The 16,004-nt window shown below is 48.8% G+C and overlaps 1 protein-coding gene across 2 annotated transcripts in view; it reads right to left on the bottom strand.

The window, feature by feature from the left end:
* Positions 1-16,004, bottom strand: part of AP2B1 (adaptor related protein complex 2 subunit beta 1) — a 63,599-nt gene that overhangs the window by 26,403 nt on the left and 21,192 nt on the right. For both annotated transcript variants that reach the window (XM_082201385.1, XM_082201386.1), the window contains exons 8-14: positions 13,146-13,266; positions 11,987-12,082; positions 11,622-11,737; positions 10,677-10,842; positions 8,606-8,704; positions 6,570-6,829; positions 5,298-5,490 (exon numbers count right to left, since the gene is read on the bottom strand). In XM_082201385.1, coding sequence (XP_082057511.1) covers positions 5,298-5,490; positions 6,570-6,829; positions 8,606-8,704; positions 10,677-10,842; positions 11,622-11,737; positions 11,987-12,082; positions 13,146-13,266 — 1,051 coding nt within the window. The remainder of the gene's footprint in view (positions 1-5,297; positions 5,491-6,569; positions 6,830-8,605; positions 8,705-10,676; positions 10,843-11,621; positions 11,738-11,986; positions 12,083-13,145; positions 13,267-16,004) is intronic.

Below are 16,004 nucleotides of genomic sequence, written 5' to 3'. Positions count from 1 at the left end.
CCCTTCCAGAATTTCCTGGGAAGAGGGATTGCTAAACGACTTGTTTCCCCAGAATTTATTTCTACAGCCACTTGCAATTCTCGCTCTTAGGTAAATCCCAAACTTTTTAAAGCCATCCTTCCCCAAAAGGGAGTCATGTAACTTCCCAGTTCTGAGTTATGAACATTCTTGCAGCTGCTAACAAAAAGGGTGCAAATTCCTTATGTTCTTTCTGGACGATAAATGACATATAGTGGAGCAATATCAATGCTGGATCTAAGGGAACTTCATGTCTCAGTATTTCTGCTATTCTAATAACCACAGCTGCATGTCCACCACATGTGGTAACATAGAATCACAGAATCATAGAGTTGGAATAGACCACAAGGGCCATGGAGTCCAACCCCCTGCCAAGCAGGAAACACCATCAGAGCACTCCTGACATATGGTTGTCAAGCCTCTGCTTAAAGACCTCCAAAGAAGGAGACTCCACCACACTCCTTGGCAGAAAATTCCACTGTCGAACCGCTCTTGCTGTCAGGAAGTTCTTCCTAATGTTTAGGTGGAATCTTCTTTCTTGTAGTTTGGATCCATTGCTCCGTGTCCGCTTCTCTGGAGCAGCAGAAAACAACCTTTCTCCCTCCTCTATATGACATCCTTTTATATATTTGAACATGGCTATCATATCACCCCTTAACCTCCGTGTTCCGTTCTGCTTTTTCATTTGTTTCTAATGATTTCATACTGTTGGTTTACTGGGTTAATAATATCATCTGTTTTTAAGACTGCACACTGCCTAAGAGATTTTAAAAACGTGAAGCGATTTATAAAAGCTTTCTGAATAAATAAATGATGCACCTGGAGAGAGGCAGTCAGGTCATGCACCCACAGCAGTGACCAGAGGGGGAATGACCGCTGGGAGGAGCGCAGAGAGAAGTGCATCTGCAGCAGTACAACCGGACACCTTCGTCTGCTCCAGCTGCAACAAAACATGCCTCTCCCTTATCAGTCTCTACAGCCAAAGCAGGCGCTGCAACCTGCCAACAAGTTTGACTTCACCCCCAAAGATGCACTTCTCCATTGCCTCCGGAGACAGACAGATGCCAACAAAAATAAATGATGGCAGGTGCTTGAGTCAGCAGGGGACATTTCTCGGCTCCGTTCCCACAAGACAGGCTGCCCCAGGAACTCGTTCCAGCAAAATTCTCCTCCACGCTATTGCAGTTTTACTCTGGGCATCTGCCTTCTCCGGATTCCTATCTAAGAGCCATGTGTGAGGCAGGCAGGCAGGCAAACAAGAAGGCAAGCACTCTTCTGCTGAGGCGCTGCCAAGATCCTGCAATGTTACGTGAGGGACGTGGCGCCTCTAAGTCCCAGCCGGGATGAGAAGCAAGGTGGAGCTAATAACAGAGAGAAGCGCCGGGGAGACCTGCCGTTCAAAGGCTCAGCCATCTGGGAGGGCCAGGGCAGTCGGAAGACGCAGAGCCCTTAATGGAAGGGCTAATGAGTGACAGGGCAGCGCATCTGCTCACAAGCAGCACATTGGCAGCCGAGAGAGCTGACAAGAAGCCTCAGGGCGCCTCCTGTCCACGGAGCTTAAAGCGGAGTCCGAGTGGCAGGAGGCAACAAATCATTTCCTGAGCAGAGTCCAGGCTGGGGGGCAACCAGGCCGCAGCTCAGAATGAAAACAGGGCTCTGCACACATTGCGGCTCTGCAGGGAAAGTGCGTTGTGGAACAGGGCGCTAAAACTTTAGCACCCTGGAAAGCGCCACTGGCTTTCGCTTACTTATTAGTTGTATTTACAATCCCCTTCCTCCCCAAGATCGTTCTAGAGCGGGTTTCGATAATAATCACAACCAAAACCAACAAAGATCCTAATAAAATCATGAAACTAAACCAATAACAAATCTGACAAAGCATTTAACGCACAAGTTTCTAGCTGCAAAAATATACATTAAAATGTGTTGGCAGCATTTCCGTAAGTATTAAAAGCTGGAAGGAGTTGGGACAGAATGTGATTTTCAGTGGTTGAGCGAACAGAAGGGTTTTCATTTTGCTTATTTACTTCTTACTTTGCTGATTTATTAGATGTAGATTTTTATCAGACCAACTAAACCAGTCGTTCCCAAAATTGGGGGGGGGGCACTGCTGCCTTGGTTACATAAACCTGCCTCCCTTGGCCCAAACCCTACCATGTTAAAAACATTATTCAGAATGGAGATTTTGCACAGCCCACTAGGGAAGATGCTAAACACGATAAAATTCAGAGCAGGGACAATTAATTGCATATTTATTCAAAATCCGATTAAAACTATTTAGTTTAATCCATTCAACAAAATGGATGAACTTGAAGCCAGCTTTTCAAAGACTGATAGTCACTTGCACTTCCAGCACACACACACACACGCGCGCGCGCGCGCGCGCACACACACACACACACACACACACACTTGGGAGCCAGCACTGCCTACTTTGGGAACCATTGAACTAAACCAACCATTAAATGCAATACCCCCCTCTCCTTGCAAAAAATAAACCACAGCATAATAAAAACAAGATGCATTGGCTAAACACTGAATACCTGCCTAAGCAGGAAGCTTTTTGACATATGGCAAAACACCCTGGTAGGGGGAGGAGAAGGAAACTGAGTCCCGTCTAGCTCTGCGACCTTCTCAAAAGTTAGCATAAACCAAAGGCAGTGCAAGGCAGTGTGCGTTCCTGAATAAAAGATGCAAACGCAAAATTATGCAAAAAAAAGTTTCCCCAATCTGCATAACTGACATACGGTCACAGAACTCCCCTTCTCCTGGTGCAGAATTTTAATGATTTTTAGGAGAACTGCCACTCTGGATTAGACTCTGGATTAGACTCCAGTTCCTTCTAAGCCTGTCTGGCCACTGTTTCCCAGGGGACCCCCCCCATCTCCTCCGAGAGGAGCTCCATTAGAGTGGATGAGCTTCCCTGAAGGATGGCTCGCTCTCGGCTGCTGATCTTGCCTTCCCTCCTACAGCCAGCCAGAGAGAGCTTTGGGGATGCTCTCAGGCGCTTGGTCAACAGCCCCTGGGAAAAGACTGGCCCGCTGTGCTTTGGACTGCACTTTTCCACTTTGTTTTTAACCTTGTGCCTTTCTTACTGCGCATGTGAAAGGAAGGGCGGGGCAGGGGAAATAAAATATTAACAGCAAGAAGACCGTGTCTCCTACAAGTATCTCCCAGAATCCTCTGCTAGAGCACATAAGGTCCCTTGGCAAAACAACGGAGGAGGAAAGGGCTCCTGGCACTACAGAGTTGGAAAGCCTAGGTGACCTTGGGCCACTCACTGCCTCTCAGCCTGGCCTACCTCAAAGGACTGCTGTGGAGATTACGGGAGGAGGGGGAGAACCATGTCCACCACCTTGGACTCCTTGGAGAAAAAGGTGGTGCTATCAATGCAATATACATACATATATATATATATATATATATATATATATATACACACCGTATTTTTTGCACCATAACACTCACTTTTTTCCTCCTAAAAAGTAAGGGGAAATGTCTGTGCGTGTTATGGAGGGAACGCCTACGGGTGGCATGCCTACAGATTTTCCTCCTCTAAAAACTACGTGCGTGTTATGGTCGGGTGCGTGTTATAGAGCGAAAAATGCGGTATATATAAAACATTATGTCACAGCACCCTTGTCTCTGAGAACAGCACTGAATATGCTAGTGCTGGGGTTGGGCTAGAAAGCAAATCTCGGAGCGATTTGCTGTAGATCTGCGGTAGATTCTGACTCCCCGTTGTTTAAAAATAGCAACAACAACAAGGCTCTGCCCCTCCACCGCCCCCCTCTGCTTTCTAAATTATGCAGTTGAAATGAATAAAGCTTGAGGGGGGAACCAAGAGCCCAGTTTGGGTGTTGAAAACAAACCCTTTACTGAGCATGCACTCAAGTAAGGCGCCCTGTTCCTTAAATCCGAGGGTATGTTACACCGCCGCCACCTCCAGCATTTTGTACCTGGCTGCGATTGGAGGATCTTGGGGTTCTAGTAAAAACCAAACGCGACACACCGAAGTAGAACCTGCAAGGCTGAAGTTTGCACAGCTACAAAGAAGGCAAGATGGATGCAGAGAACCAGGAGCTGTGTTTCACTCCTCCTCCTCCTCTCTAAGAACATCTCGTCCAAAAGTTAGATGCATGACATGACACCCTCATGCTCCATCTTCCGCACCTTTTGCTCAGCGCCAGGGTCTAGCCAGGACCCCCATGGGTCTGATGCCACAGTTATGGGAAATGGAGTTTGTTCAGGGGGCTGGGAGTTGCTAGGAGACCCCTGTTGCCCTCCCAGAGCTCCCTGGGAAGAGGGATTGTTAAGCCACTCTGGGAACTGTAGCTCTGTGGTGGGAAAAGGAGTGTCCCAACAACTCTCAGCACCCTGAACCAACTACAACTCCCAGGATTCTTTGGGGGAAGCCGTGACTTCTTAAAGTGGTAACGCAGTACTCTAAAAGTATAGTGTGAAACAGCCTTTGGGAGCTCAGGTCCCAGCAAGACAGAAAATTATATTATTTTCAGAACCAGGGAATCTGTGGCCCTCCAGATGCATTTGGACTCTGGCTCCTCTTGGCCCCAGTCAACACAACCAACAGGCAGGAGATGATGGGAGTTTAAGCCCAGCAACATCCAGAGGATTCCCCATTTATTCAGGTTCATTCAAGCGAGAGTTCCCAGAATTCTCTGGGGGAAGCCAGGACTGTTTGGACCAGTATTATAGGACTTTAAATGAATGGCATGAATCTGCCCTAAATAGATTCTTGTTCTAGAAAACAGGGGCCCTTGTTGGAGCAAGTTGCTCAGGAGGAGCTCTCCGTGGTGCTGAGGCAGCTGACCTGTCTTTACCCTGTGGGCTCCTGCACGAGACCTGGATAGGACACTGCAGCTCCCACCTGCCCCAGCCAAGCAAGGTCCCAGCAACATCTGGAAGGGCCACAGGTTCCCCACGACTGCTGTGATATTTAGTTCCCCTCTAAGCAGCTGTCCACGCCTGATACTGCTCCCCCACCACAAATGGAGGGCAGGGATAGAGAGAGGTGGCAGCTTTGTTCTTGCTGAAATGGGGAAATCTGAAATGGGGCAAAGAAGATCCCTGTGGCTCCCACTTTCTGTGGCACCTGCCTGAACCCCCTCCCCTGCTTCCTGCTGCTTAGCACAAAGGGAAGCAGGTAGCAGTCTGGATTTTTTAGTTATGCAGCTAGCCTAGAGACTGAGAGCTTGAGGACTTCAGGGCCAAAGCAACTTGACCTCCAGCAAAATAGAGTTCAAAAGCGTTTCGCTCACCAGACTATCCAGCCCTCCTCCAAGAAGATCTACAGCCCCCATCTGCATGGAAGACACCTGGGGCACGTTCACTGGTGGGCCAAGGTCAAGGTTCAAGAGGTCACCCAGGAGGTCGCCTTGGGAGGGGATCACCTGAGGCTGCTCCAGGTTGGTGGTGGTCGTGGTCCCCATCGGGCTGTCACCTGCATCAGTGCTGCACAGGAAAGAGGGTAAAGGGAGGTATTAGTTTAGTGCCTTTTTAGAAAAGGATGACATGGGGCGTAGGAACTTCTGCTGCAAAATGTCTAAATTAGCTTTGCAATGCCTCATTAGCCTTGCAGGGGGAACACAGAGGAAAGGTAAGAGCTGCAACGTTCCAGCTTATTTTTATTCACTTGCTTATTACCATAGGTAAAGGGACCCCTGACCATGAGGTCCAGTCGTGGCCAACTCTGGGGTTGTGGCACTCATCTCGCTTTATTGGCTGAGGGAGCCAGCGTACAGCTTCCGGGTCATGTGGCCAGCATGACTAAGCTGCTTCTGGCAAACCAGAGCAGCGCACGGAAACACCGTTTACCTTCCCGCCAGAGCGGTACCTATTTATCTACTTGCACTTTGACGTGCTTTCAAACTGCTAGGTTGGCAGGAGCAGGGACCGAGCAACAGCTCACCCCATCGCAGGGATTGAAACCGCCAACCTTCTGATCGGCAAGTCCTAGGCTCTGTGGTTTAACCCACAGCGCCACATATTGGCCTGAATATAAGCCACACTTTTTTTCTAAATTCCAACCGTGAAAAGTTGAAGTGCGGCTTAAATTTGCGACCTTACAAAAACTGGCTTTTACGGGACTTCTGGTGAGGCAAGATGGCGGGCGCCATGGCAGCGCGTAGCTCCTAGGACCACCAGCACCACCATAAGACACCATTTTAAAGGAGCAGCTTATATTCAGGTATTATCTTCTTTTCTTATTCCCCCTTGAATTTTAAAGGTGCAGCTTATTTGTGGGTGCGGCTTATATTTGGGCCAATACGGTATATAGAAGCAAATCCTGCCCAGGAACTCACTAGGATGATGGCAAACAACTGCTACACACATGGCGTGGGGTGTGTGTACCGGACTCCGGCTAGGTTCACACAGGATTAACTTCACATAGGATGAATATGGCTGTGAGGGATCTTGGCGATTGCATTCTGAGTGCCTGAGCCCTCAGGAGATCTGCCGCCGGTCCGTGTAAGGTAAGCAAGACAGAGCACTGGCCTGGCTCTGAACAAAGCAGCTCCCCAAATCCCTACCTTCCGTGGTGGATGGGCAAGTGTTTGCGGTGGATCCCGTGGCTGCCTTCCACGAAGGCGTTGGGCGGCTTGTGGTACACGGAGGCCAGAGAACCAATATGGCAGATGAGCTCGTCCAGCAGAGTGGGCTCAATCAGGTCGGTCTCTTCCGAGATCAGAGGCTTCTCGGACAAGACCACTTCCTTGGCAGTGACGGGGTCCGTGGAAAGGAGGCGCCAGTAGATGTAACCGCGATCACGCAGGTCCGGGTTGTCAGAATCCTAACACAAGAGCACAGCACACATTTATTCACACAACACCAGCCTCATGACAAATTTTAGCTTATAGGTATGTGTCCTTTTGCACTCCTGACTGATATCACCCGTCCCTGATAAACTAGCTTTCTACTTCTGGTTTTTGTTTTGTTTTGCATGGAGTGGTACAGTCCACCTACCATCTCAGGACTCTACCACATTCTCCTGCATGCATAGAGCATCTCCCTGGCCTCTCAGCTCTGAGCAGCTCCCTGATTTCACTATACGGATGTTTTAAGTGTTTTCGTTCTGATTTAAAGTTTAGATTTTATTACTATTCTCGGGAAAGTGAGAGAGCGCTTGGTGGGGTTTTTCTTTCATTCATTCTTTTTACATATTTGTGCTATCAAGATTTTGCTCAGAACATTTGACACTCGTACGTTTTTGACATGGCTGAAACAGTAAAATCCAGCCAAACTGAATGTTTCTTCTCCTGTACAGACACATTCAAATGTGGTTGTGGAAACACAGGGCCAACCACAGGCTGGGGAAGGACTATGAAAAATGAACAGAATATTTTAGCTGCAGCTCATTCGTTTTCAGCTTTGGATTCTTGCTTTAAAATAAGCACACCTAGACACTCTGTTGCGGCACCCATAACCTAGGTTCAAAGTGCCATTTTAGTTCCTAGCTTTCGTAACTCAGTTTCTAACACTGGGCAGGAAGACACAAGGAGTGTGCAATGCCACCTATTTCCTTGGAGAGCTGCACTTAAAAAAAAATATATATTTACTGAAAAACTCTGGGTGTGGGAATCAGACAGGACATTACTATGAGGGCATGACTAATTTAGGTCTACCATTTTAAAGGGGTCTACTCAGAGCAGAAAATAGTTGTCTACAGCCCCACGTTCCTATTTAAATCAGCCCTTCCTTCAGAACTAGAATCATAGAATTGTAGAGTTGCAAGGGACCATGAGGGTCACCTAGTCCAACCCCCTGCAGTACAGGGATCTCTCTGCCCAACGAGGGGCTCGAACCCACAACCCTGAAATTAAGAGCCCCATGATCTACTGGCTGAGCTATCTCACTTATGAGGAACAGAATCTTACTTTACTCCTAGAAGGGCCACAGCTAAGTGGCAAAATGGTAATGATTGGCTGGGCACCCAGTTACTAAAATCAAAGACTTGTGGAGTTGGAAGGCACCCCCCCCCAAGAGTCATTCTAGCCCAACCCCTGCAAAAGAGTCCCTGGCAGATGCCCCCCCAACCAAGAGGGGGAGAAATGAAGTATTTCTCTACTTCCCAACGAATCAGCAGGAACAATAACACATCCAAAGAGTCTTGCTTTGATTTGGTTTTACTTTCCCACCACCACCACGGATCGGAATCCAAGTCCCGAGACACATCAAGAAGCCAACACCGATCCAAGGATGCTATTAAAACACTGCGTGACTCAGCTGAGTGGGCTTTGTAACACCGGGCGTTTGCTGAGCAGTGCAAGCGATCTATAAACTCTTGGCAAGAAAGCCCTGAGTCTGGAAGGAATGGGAAGTGATCTCAAACAAAAACCTGCTGTGCAGACTCAACACACCAGAATCCAAAGGCAGGAGGCCTTGTGCCCACAAGACACAGGAAAACACATCCAACCAGGTGTGAGTTTCGTAGGCCCTTAGATGCATCGCCATGGACAAAAATCCCAGCCACTGTTTGGCCTCTTTGCACCTGAGCAGTAACTCTGCAGTTTTTTGTTCTTCCCGTGTAGGAGACGGAGTCCTACACATGCCCAACCGAGAGGCTTACCTGCGTAGCCAGGCTCAACACCTGCTGGACCAGCTCCTGAGTCTCCGACGGCTTCTTCAGAAACAGTTTGACGATGGCAGTCAGCAAGGTGAGCTGCACCTGTAGCAAAGCAGGATAATGCAATTAAGAGGCAGCCCACTGACTTCCTTGGGCGAGCTTCAGGGGGCAAAAAATGGCTATTGGGATCCAGAAGGAGCCCCTTTCTCTCCCCACCTCCCAGGGTGCACCCAAGAGGCTGGGACTGCTCCCTTTTTCAGCAAACATTCTGCTTGCTTTTCCCCCACCCTAACCCATGTTGCTGTAATCCTCACTATCCTCATTCCCAGCCCCGTATCTCCCCAGGTCAGAGCTGGAAAACTCCCCTGCCTGCTTCTCCTGCTCCCTACCATTTCTAGGTCTGTTCCTTACAGCCCTCAACCTCCTGGGGGAGAAGGACTGAGACTGGCAGGCTGAACTCTGAACAGGAAAGTGGCTATTAAGAGGCGAGGACCCCCAGCAACATTTTGCCATTTTTTGCAATTCTTTTTTTAAAATAAGGATCTGCAACTAATGGGTAAGAGAGCATAAATAACTTATCACCCAAAAATAAATTAAATGATCCTTCCTTTTTCCGGTAAGTCCTTTGATTTCAACAGTAGCCCACAGCATCACTGCTAAACTTTCCAAAGTGAGAGCAAGTAAGTAAAGAGGAGAAAGCGAGTCCCTGTTTAGTACCTGTTGGACATTTTTGCACATTTGGAATCAGCCATTTATCCTAATCTTAGCTGCAGAGGGCTTGTAAATAAGTCTAATGGCATGAGTTGAAATTACTTGCAAAAGAAATGTATTTTCTACACAAGCGAAGGCTTTAAAGGCATCTAAAGCCAAGGCATCTAATTCAGATTAATTTTACCTGGAATAATGAATAGCATTCAGTAACTCTCTGATGAGGTCTGCTACGAACCTTTGCATCAGGAAAATGAACTCGTCTGGGTCAATGTAATGTGCTATAAATATCTAGAGTCTATTTGCTAGAACTGTAGTTTTAGAAAGTGTGATCTACACAAAGCAATGTGACTGGCCTATGGGAATCAAGCTGCTAAATATATTTGCTTGGTTTTTAGTAATGAGTATTACTTTAGATTGCTTCCAGGTTTCTGGGATATGTCCTGAGGCAAAAACAGTCTTAAATATATCCAGTATGTGTGGAGTAAGATTTTCTGGAAAGTGCTTTCAATAATCCACACAGAACTCATCTGGCCCTGTAGATCTACGGCTCCTTAATTCCTAAATAGTGTCTTGAGTTATTTCCCATCAACTTAATTGATCTAAAAATAATTTTTGACCTGGAGTAATTATCCCAAACTCATTAGTTGTTAAATATGGCTCTAGAAGGCCTTCAGGTGGGTGCTGGTTAGAGTAAATTCCTTTTTTAAAAATGGAAATGTGGGCAAGTCTTCGGGCTGCACCCAGTTACTAAAATGCAAGGGCCCCGTTTGCTCCTTCGAAGCAGCATGCTTTGGAGAGGGGACACAGTTCAGATGCCTTGAATGCTGAAGGTCCCATTTTCGACCCCCCATGGCATCTCCAGGGAGGCCTGGGAAAGATTCCCTGTCTGAAACCCTGGAGAGCCGCTGCCAGTCAGTGTAGACAACACTGAGTTAGATAGACCAAGGGTCTGATTCAGTCTAAGGCAGCTTAAAGGAGGGTCCACAGCTCAGTCCTAGAGTGCCTAACCTGCATACAGAAGGTCTTAGGTCCTATTCTCAGCTTCTCCATGAAAGGCTGGGAATGTCTCCCGCCTGAAGCCCTGGAAACATCCTAACAGCCTCCTGGATCAAAGGATCACCTAGTCCAGCATCTGTTCTGAAACATACCGTTGGGAAGCCTCGGCACAAGAGCCCTCTCCCCTTCTGCAACTGGAATTTAGAGACACTGGTGCCTCTGTGCAAAGCCACTGTGGCCAGCAGGCAGCTGATGCCAAACAGTGCAGAGGCATCAGAGAGCTAGAGGGACAAATGGTCCGTTTCATTCTAAGACAGTTTCCTTTCCCAAAAAAAGGGCGCCATAGGACTGGAGAGGGAAATATTACCTGGGTGCTTTCATCATGGAAGCCCTCCAGAAAGCTTTCCAGGAGCTCGTCCGCATTGTCAATCCTCTCCGCATATTCGCCCACGATCCAAATCATGGCCGCGCGGGCATCCGGCTCGTCCAGAGAGTCCAGGTTCTCGCACAAGGTGGCAATGATGCTCTCGTATCTGGTTCACCAAGGCAAAGGTAAGCACTTTGCTTTCTCTAGGGTTGCCAACTCCTGTAGCATCCTAAATTTTCAATTCTCTGGCTCAACCTTTTAAAGCTCCTAGTCCTCAAATTTAAGAACTCTCGCTCTTGCCACTTCTCTGCCACCCGCTGTCAGCTGTCCCCATTCCTCCATTTGGGAGGAATCTTCAACCAGCATAGCTTTAAAATATGGGAGTGAACCCCAGCTCAAGTGAACATATGTAGGATGCAAGATTTCCATCCACTAAGAGACGGGCCTTTTCGGAGATCCCAGCCACTCACCCCCTCCTCAGAGGGTCTGCTTGGACCCACCACTTGTCTCCTTTTGAAAGCAGGTAAAAACATGGGGTTTTTTTTTTATCCTGATCAAACTCTGAAAACAAGGACTGAACCTCACTGCTGCTGTCAAACCACTAAGAGTTGTTTTCAGCATCCAGAAGTTGTACTTAAGGTCTTTAAAAACTTGTAAATCACCTAGAAAATCACATAATTCAAAAGGTGGGTAAAAACTGAGTAAGGAAAAACAGAACACTTAACCATGGCTCAATTTAAACCAAGTGTCAGAAATCAGCTTTAAAGTCAACAGTAATAAGCAATTGGGTTTGTTTCAAAAACAGAAGAGGGGAATTTCTGCCAGGAGAGGTGGAGAAGCCTAGAAGCCCCCCCACTCCTAAGCACAGCTAGGACATCAATGACGGCATCAGCTGCCCCAGGGCTTTTTGCTGCAGTGGTGTAGACTGTGGGGAGCCATGCTTACTTATTGGGGTACTTGCGGAAGATGTCCCGGATCACCACAATGGCTTCCTGGACGACGTAGTTGACCTTGGTCTGGATGAGATCCAGGAGGGTGCTGACGCAGCGCTCAGCCGATTGCTACGAAGAGGGACAGGACAGAGGAGGAGGTCAGGGTCTAGCAGAGGCCAGGCCCCAGTGCAAATGCTGGCCAGGATCCAACCCACAACTCTGCAGCTCACCCACCGCCTGGTATTATAGAAATCAGAACAGGATTATCCGCAGGGGAGAGGTCATAGTTCAGTGGCAGAGCAGCTGCTCTGCATGCAGAAGGTCCCCGTTATACACCAAAGCAGAAACGGGGGGGGGGGGGGAGGTCAGTTCACTTGCCTCCACCTTGATAGCACAGCGTCCGATGGCCCGCACTGCTTTGCGGACAAAATCGACATCCACCTCTGTGGCGTACTCCTTGAGCTCCGCCAGAACCTGTTGGAATCAGACAATGATGATGTAGTAATGATAAAAAGGTAAAGGTAAAGGGACCCCTGACCATTAGGTCCAGTCGTGAGCGACTCTGGGGTTGCGGCACTCATCTCGCTTTATTGGCTGAGGGAGCCGGTGTACAGCTTCTGGGTCATGTGGCCAGCATGACTAAGCCGCTTCTGGTGAACCAGAGCAGCGCACGGAAACACCGTTTACCTTTCCGCCGGAGCGGAATCTATTTATCTACTTGCACTTTGACGTGCTTTCGAACTGCTAGGTTGGCAGGAGCAGGGACCGAGCAACAGGAGCTCACCCCGTCGCGGGGATTCGAACCCCCGACTTCTGATCGGCAAGACCTAGGCTTTGTGGTTTAACCCACAGCGCCACCAGTGTCCCTGTAGATAATGATCACTTAATCATAGTTGTGATGCTCTGTGGCGTCCCCTAGGCTTGGCGCCCAGTGCGGTGGAAACAGTCACGCTGCCCTAAATCCGCCTCTGGCTTTTATGAAGACTCTGTTCAGGCTACTTCCTTGGGATGGGCAGCTCTGCCGGTACCTCATTCCAAGCCCACCCTGTCAGAGGATGCAGCCCTGCCGCCATCTTCTGACTCAGAGGAGGAGTTCCCTGCGGTGCCTCTGCCTCCCTGGCCTTGCAGAAGCCAAAGGCTGCGGAAGACAGGCCAGCTCCATCAAGACTCCGCTCCCTCGTTTGTCCCCTGGGGGCACCCAGACTGCCTCAGACTCCAAAAGACAGAAGGCTCATTCCATCAGCTTTGCCGAAAGCCCAGCTCCATCAGGCATCTCTTACGCTGAACTGTGTCCCGCTCATTATAAGAACAACCTTTTAAGAATTGGTGCCCGGTGTTGATTTTTCTTCTTCTTCTTCCCTCCCTGTCCCTTTTCCTTGTGTGCTGTGTTGTTTTACATTGCAAGCCTGCAGTTCCTAGCGAGGTTAGTGGAGAAGCAATCTTGTAATGATATTGATTGCAGATTGCAGCTTCCCATGTTTGTTATTCTGTAGAACACACACACAAGTCAGGTGTCCCCTGGCCCCCCAGAGCTGACCTGAGCGATGTTGGCCTGCGATGCCAGGCGGATCATGATGTCCAGTTTCTCCAGCTTGACATAGATGGGGTCGTTGTACTTCACAAAGAACACCTTGATCTCCTGCTTCAGGATTTCAGGCCTGGGGAAGGGAATGCATGCACAATTTATTATTGTTGTTATTAACTTACCACCAGCCCTTCACCTCAAGGTCCCAGGGTGGGTTAGGTAAAGGACCCCTGGACGGTTAAGTCCAGTCAAAGGCAACTATGTCCATCTCACTTTTCAGGCCAATGAGACAGCATTTGTCCACAGACAGCTTTCCAGGTCATGTGGCCAGCATGACTAAACCGCTTCTGGCATAACGGGACACCTAACGAGTGTCAGAGTACACGGAAACGCCTTCCCGTCGCAGCGGTACCTATTTATCTACTTGCAGTAGTGTGCTTTCAAACTGCTAGGTTGGCAGGATCTGGGGCAGAGCAATGGGAGCTCACCCCACCGTGGGGATTTGAATCACCAACCTTCCAATTGGCAAGCCCAAGGCTCAGTGGCTTAGACCACAGTGCCATCCGTGTCCCTATCCCAGAATGGGTTACAACTGTTTAAAACACAACATTTTACATGTGAACTGTATAGCTGTTGTATGGAAGTTAACAAGGAGACAATGAAAATGGATTCTTTGTGCACTAATGGTGGCCAAGAGACTGATACTGAGGAATTGAAAGAATAAAGATATGATACCCTTTAATCAATGGACTGACAATATGACAACACCTGCAACTTATAAACGGACTGCTTACAGATGTAGACTTTGTTTGCATCAACATGACAACATTTGAAATGAGCTTATACAGAATGCAGAAGGCTATTAACATCCACATACCTAATAGGATAATAACACTTTATCAATCTATATAAGAATGTATGGTAGTATATTACGTTGCATTTTTGTATGTGTGTATATATATGTGTGTGTGTGTGTGTGTGTATATATATATATCTTTGTTCTCCCCCCTTTCCCCTTTTGTGATTGAATTTTTTTCCAATAAAAATACTAAAATTCAAAAAAAACACATTTCAAACAACTTACAATCACAAAAACAGGGTGGCTCCTAAAAATACACATCTCACACGCAGCGGGTGCCTTAAACAGGGATGACGTCAGGCTGTGTGAACAGCCGCCCCCACCTGCTTAGCGACTCCTCGTAAAGAGGCAAAGCCACTGCCAAAAGCTGGGATGGGTGCATGTATCTGTCACCAAGAGGGAGCCACTCCATCAGGCTTTATTTGAGAAAGATAAATGCTTTAAATCCCCACTCAGACTTGGAGCTCACTGGGTGTGACCTTGGAGGGGCAGGGGGTCAGTCCCTGCTTCTCAGCCTAGCCTCCCTCAAAGGGTTGTTGTGAGGAGAGGAAAAAGAACCATGGATCTACCTAGAGCTCCTTGGGGGAAAAGGTGGGCTAGTGTCAGGGAACTGACATCGGAGGAAAGGGAAGTGGTAAGGCTCCCAGACACTGGGAGAGAGTCAACAGCCAAAGCAGGGACCAGCAGGGGGAGCGCCGGGTCTCTGGAGGAGGATCTCAGTAATGCTGAGAGAGACGCAGCAGCCCAGGCAGGAAGCAGCAGGGGAGAGAAAGGGGTGAGAGACACTTCGAGCGAAAATAGCGGGGAGGTGTCAGAAGCAGCTGCAGGGAGACCCATGCTGCGCCGGAAGCTGCCACGTCGTGAGTCCAGGAGACGCGTTTCCGTTAAGGAACTTCTTTGCTGGAAGCGCTTCTGCAGACAGCCACTGTCAGACTCTACTAGTGACTAGAGCAGACATGTCTGAGGAGCTCTGTCACACACAGAGGTTTGTGGGGTCGCACAAACTCTGAAGGGGCACCTTTTTAAGCACAAGCAGCTAACCATCCCCTGACAGCAGTCTGACAGTCTCTGTACGCTGCCTGTGCAGGAGAAAGCATCATGAGCAACCCAGTCGGAACCGGAGACGCAGGGGTTGGAGCTGGTCCAAGCTTGGAAGAAAGGTATCAAGCTCTGGAGGTCCAACTTGCGCTGCAGACGGCGAGGCTCGAGGAGAGAAGGGCTCAGGATGCTGACAAAAAGGGGAGAACCACTCAGTTCCCCAGAAAGGTACCAGGATTGGTGCAGAAGTTTGGGGGGGGACCCCAAGGATTACCATGCCTTTAGGACTGAGATGCAATATGCTCTGAATGTGCAGTTTGATGAGTTCCCTGATGAGGAATCGCGAGTTGCGTTCGTAATTGGGCATCTTGAGAAGGGGGCGCGGGACTGGGTTCGACCCCTGATGGCAACGCACAACGATATCCTAAAGGACACTATGAAATTCTTTCGTGCCATGGATATCATGTTTTCCAGCGATATTGAGGAAGGGGTGGTACGCAGACAGCTAATGGCTTGCAAGCAGGGAAGCAGATCTGTCCGTGAGTACTGGACTGAATTTACCATGCTGATTCACAGATTGGGGTGGGATTTATCGGCGGCACCCATTCAGATGCTATTTGAAGAAGGTCTTTCTTCAGCTGTGAAAGACGAGCTGGCCAGGAGCCCCAGGGCGGGGTCTATGGATCAGCTGACCAAATCTGCGCTGACCATTGGAGCGCGCCAGGAGGCAAGAGCCTTGGAGAGGCGGGAAGGGAGAGGGGAACGTTGGAAGGAGTTACGCATTCCAGACATTCCTGAGTCAGCTTTCCCGCCGGCAGAGCCGATGGAAATCGGAACAGCCCGCGCGCGCGCAGTTTCAAAGCCCAGTGAGGGGGCGAAGAAGGAGGGAAAGGGAGCCCGGAAATGCTATCTCTGCCAACAGCCAGGCCACTTTGCCAGAGTCTGCCCCCAGAGGAAGGAATGGCAAGGGATGG

Source organism: Podarcis vaucheri, assembly GCF_965113315.1.
Source record: "Podarcis vaucheri genome assembly, chromosome: 15".
Classification (NCBI taxonomy): domain Eukaryota; kingdom Metazoa; phylum Chordata; class Lepidosauria; order Squamata; family Lacertidae; genus Podarcis; species Podarcis vaucheri.
Note: the sequence above shows the minus strand (reverse complement) of the source record. Positions and strands in the feature narration are given on the sequence as shown.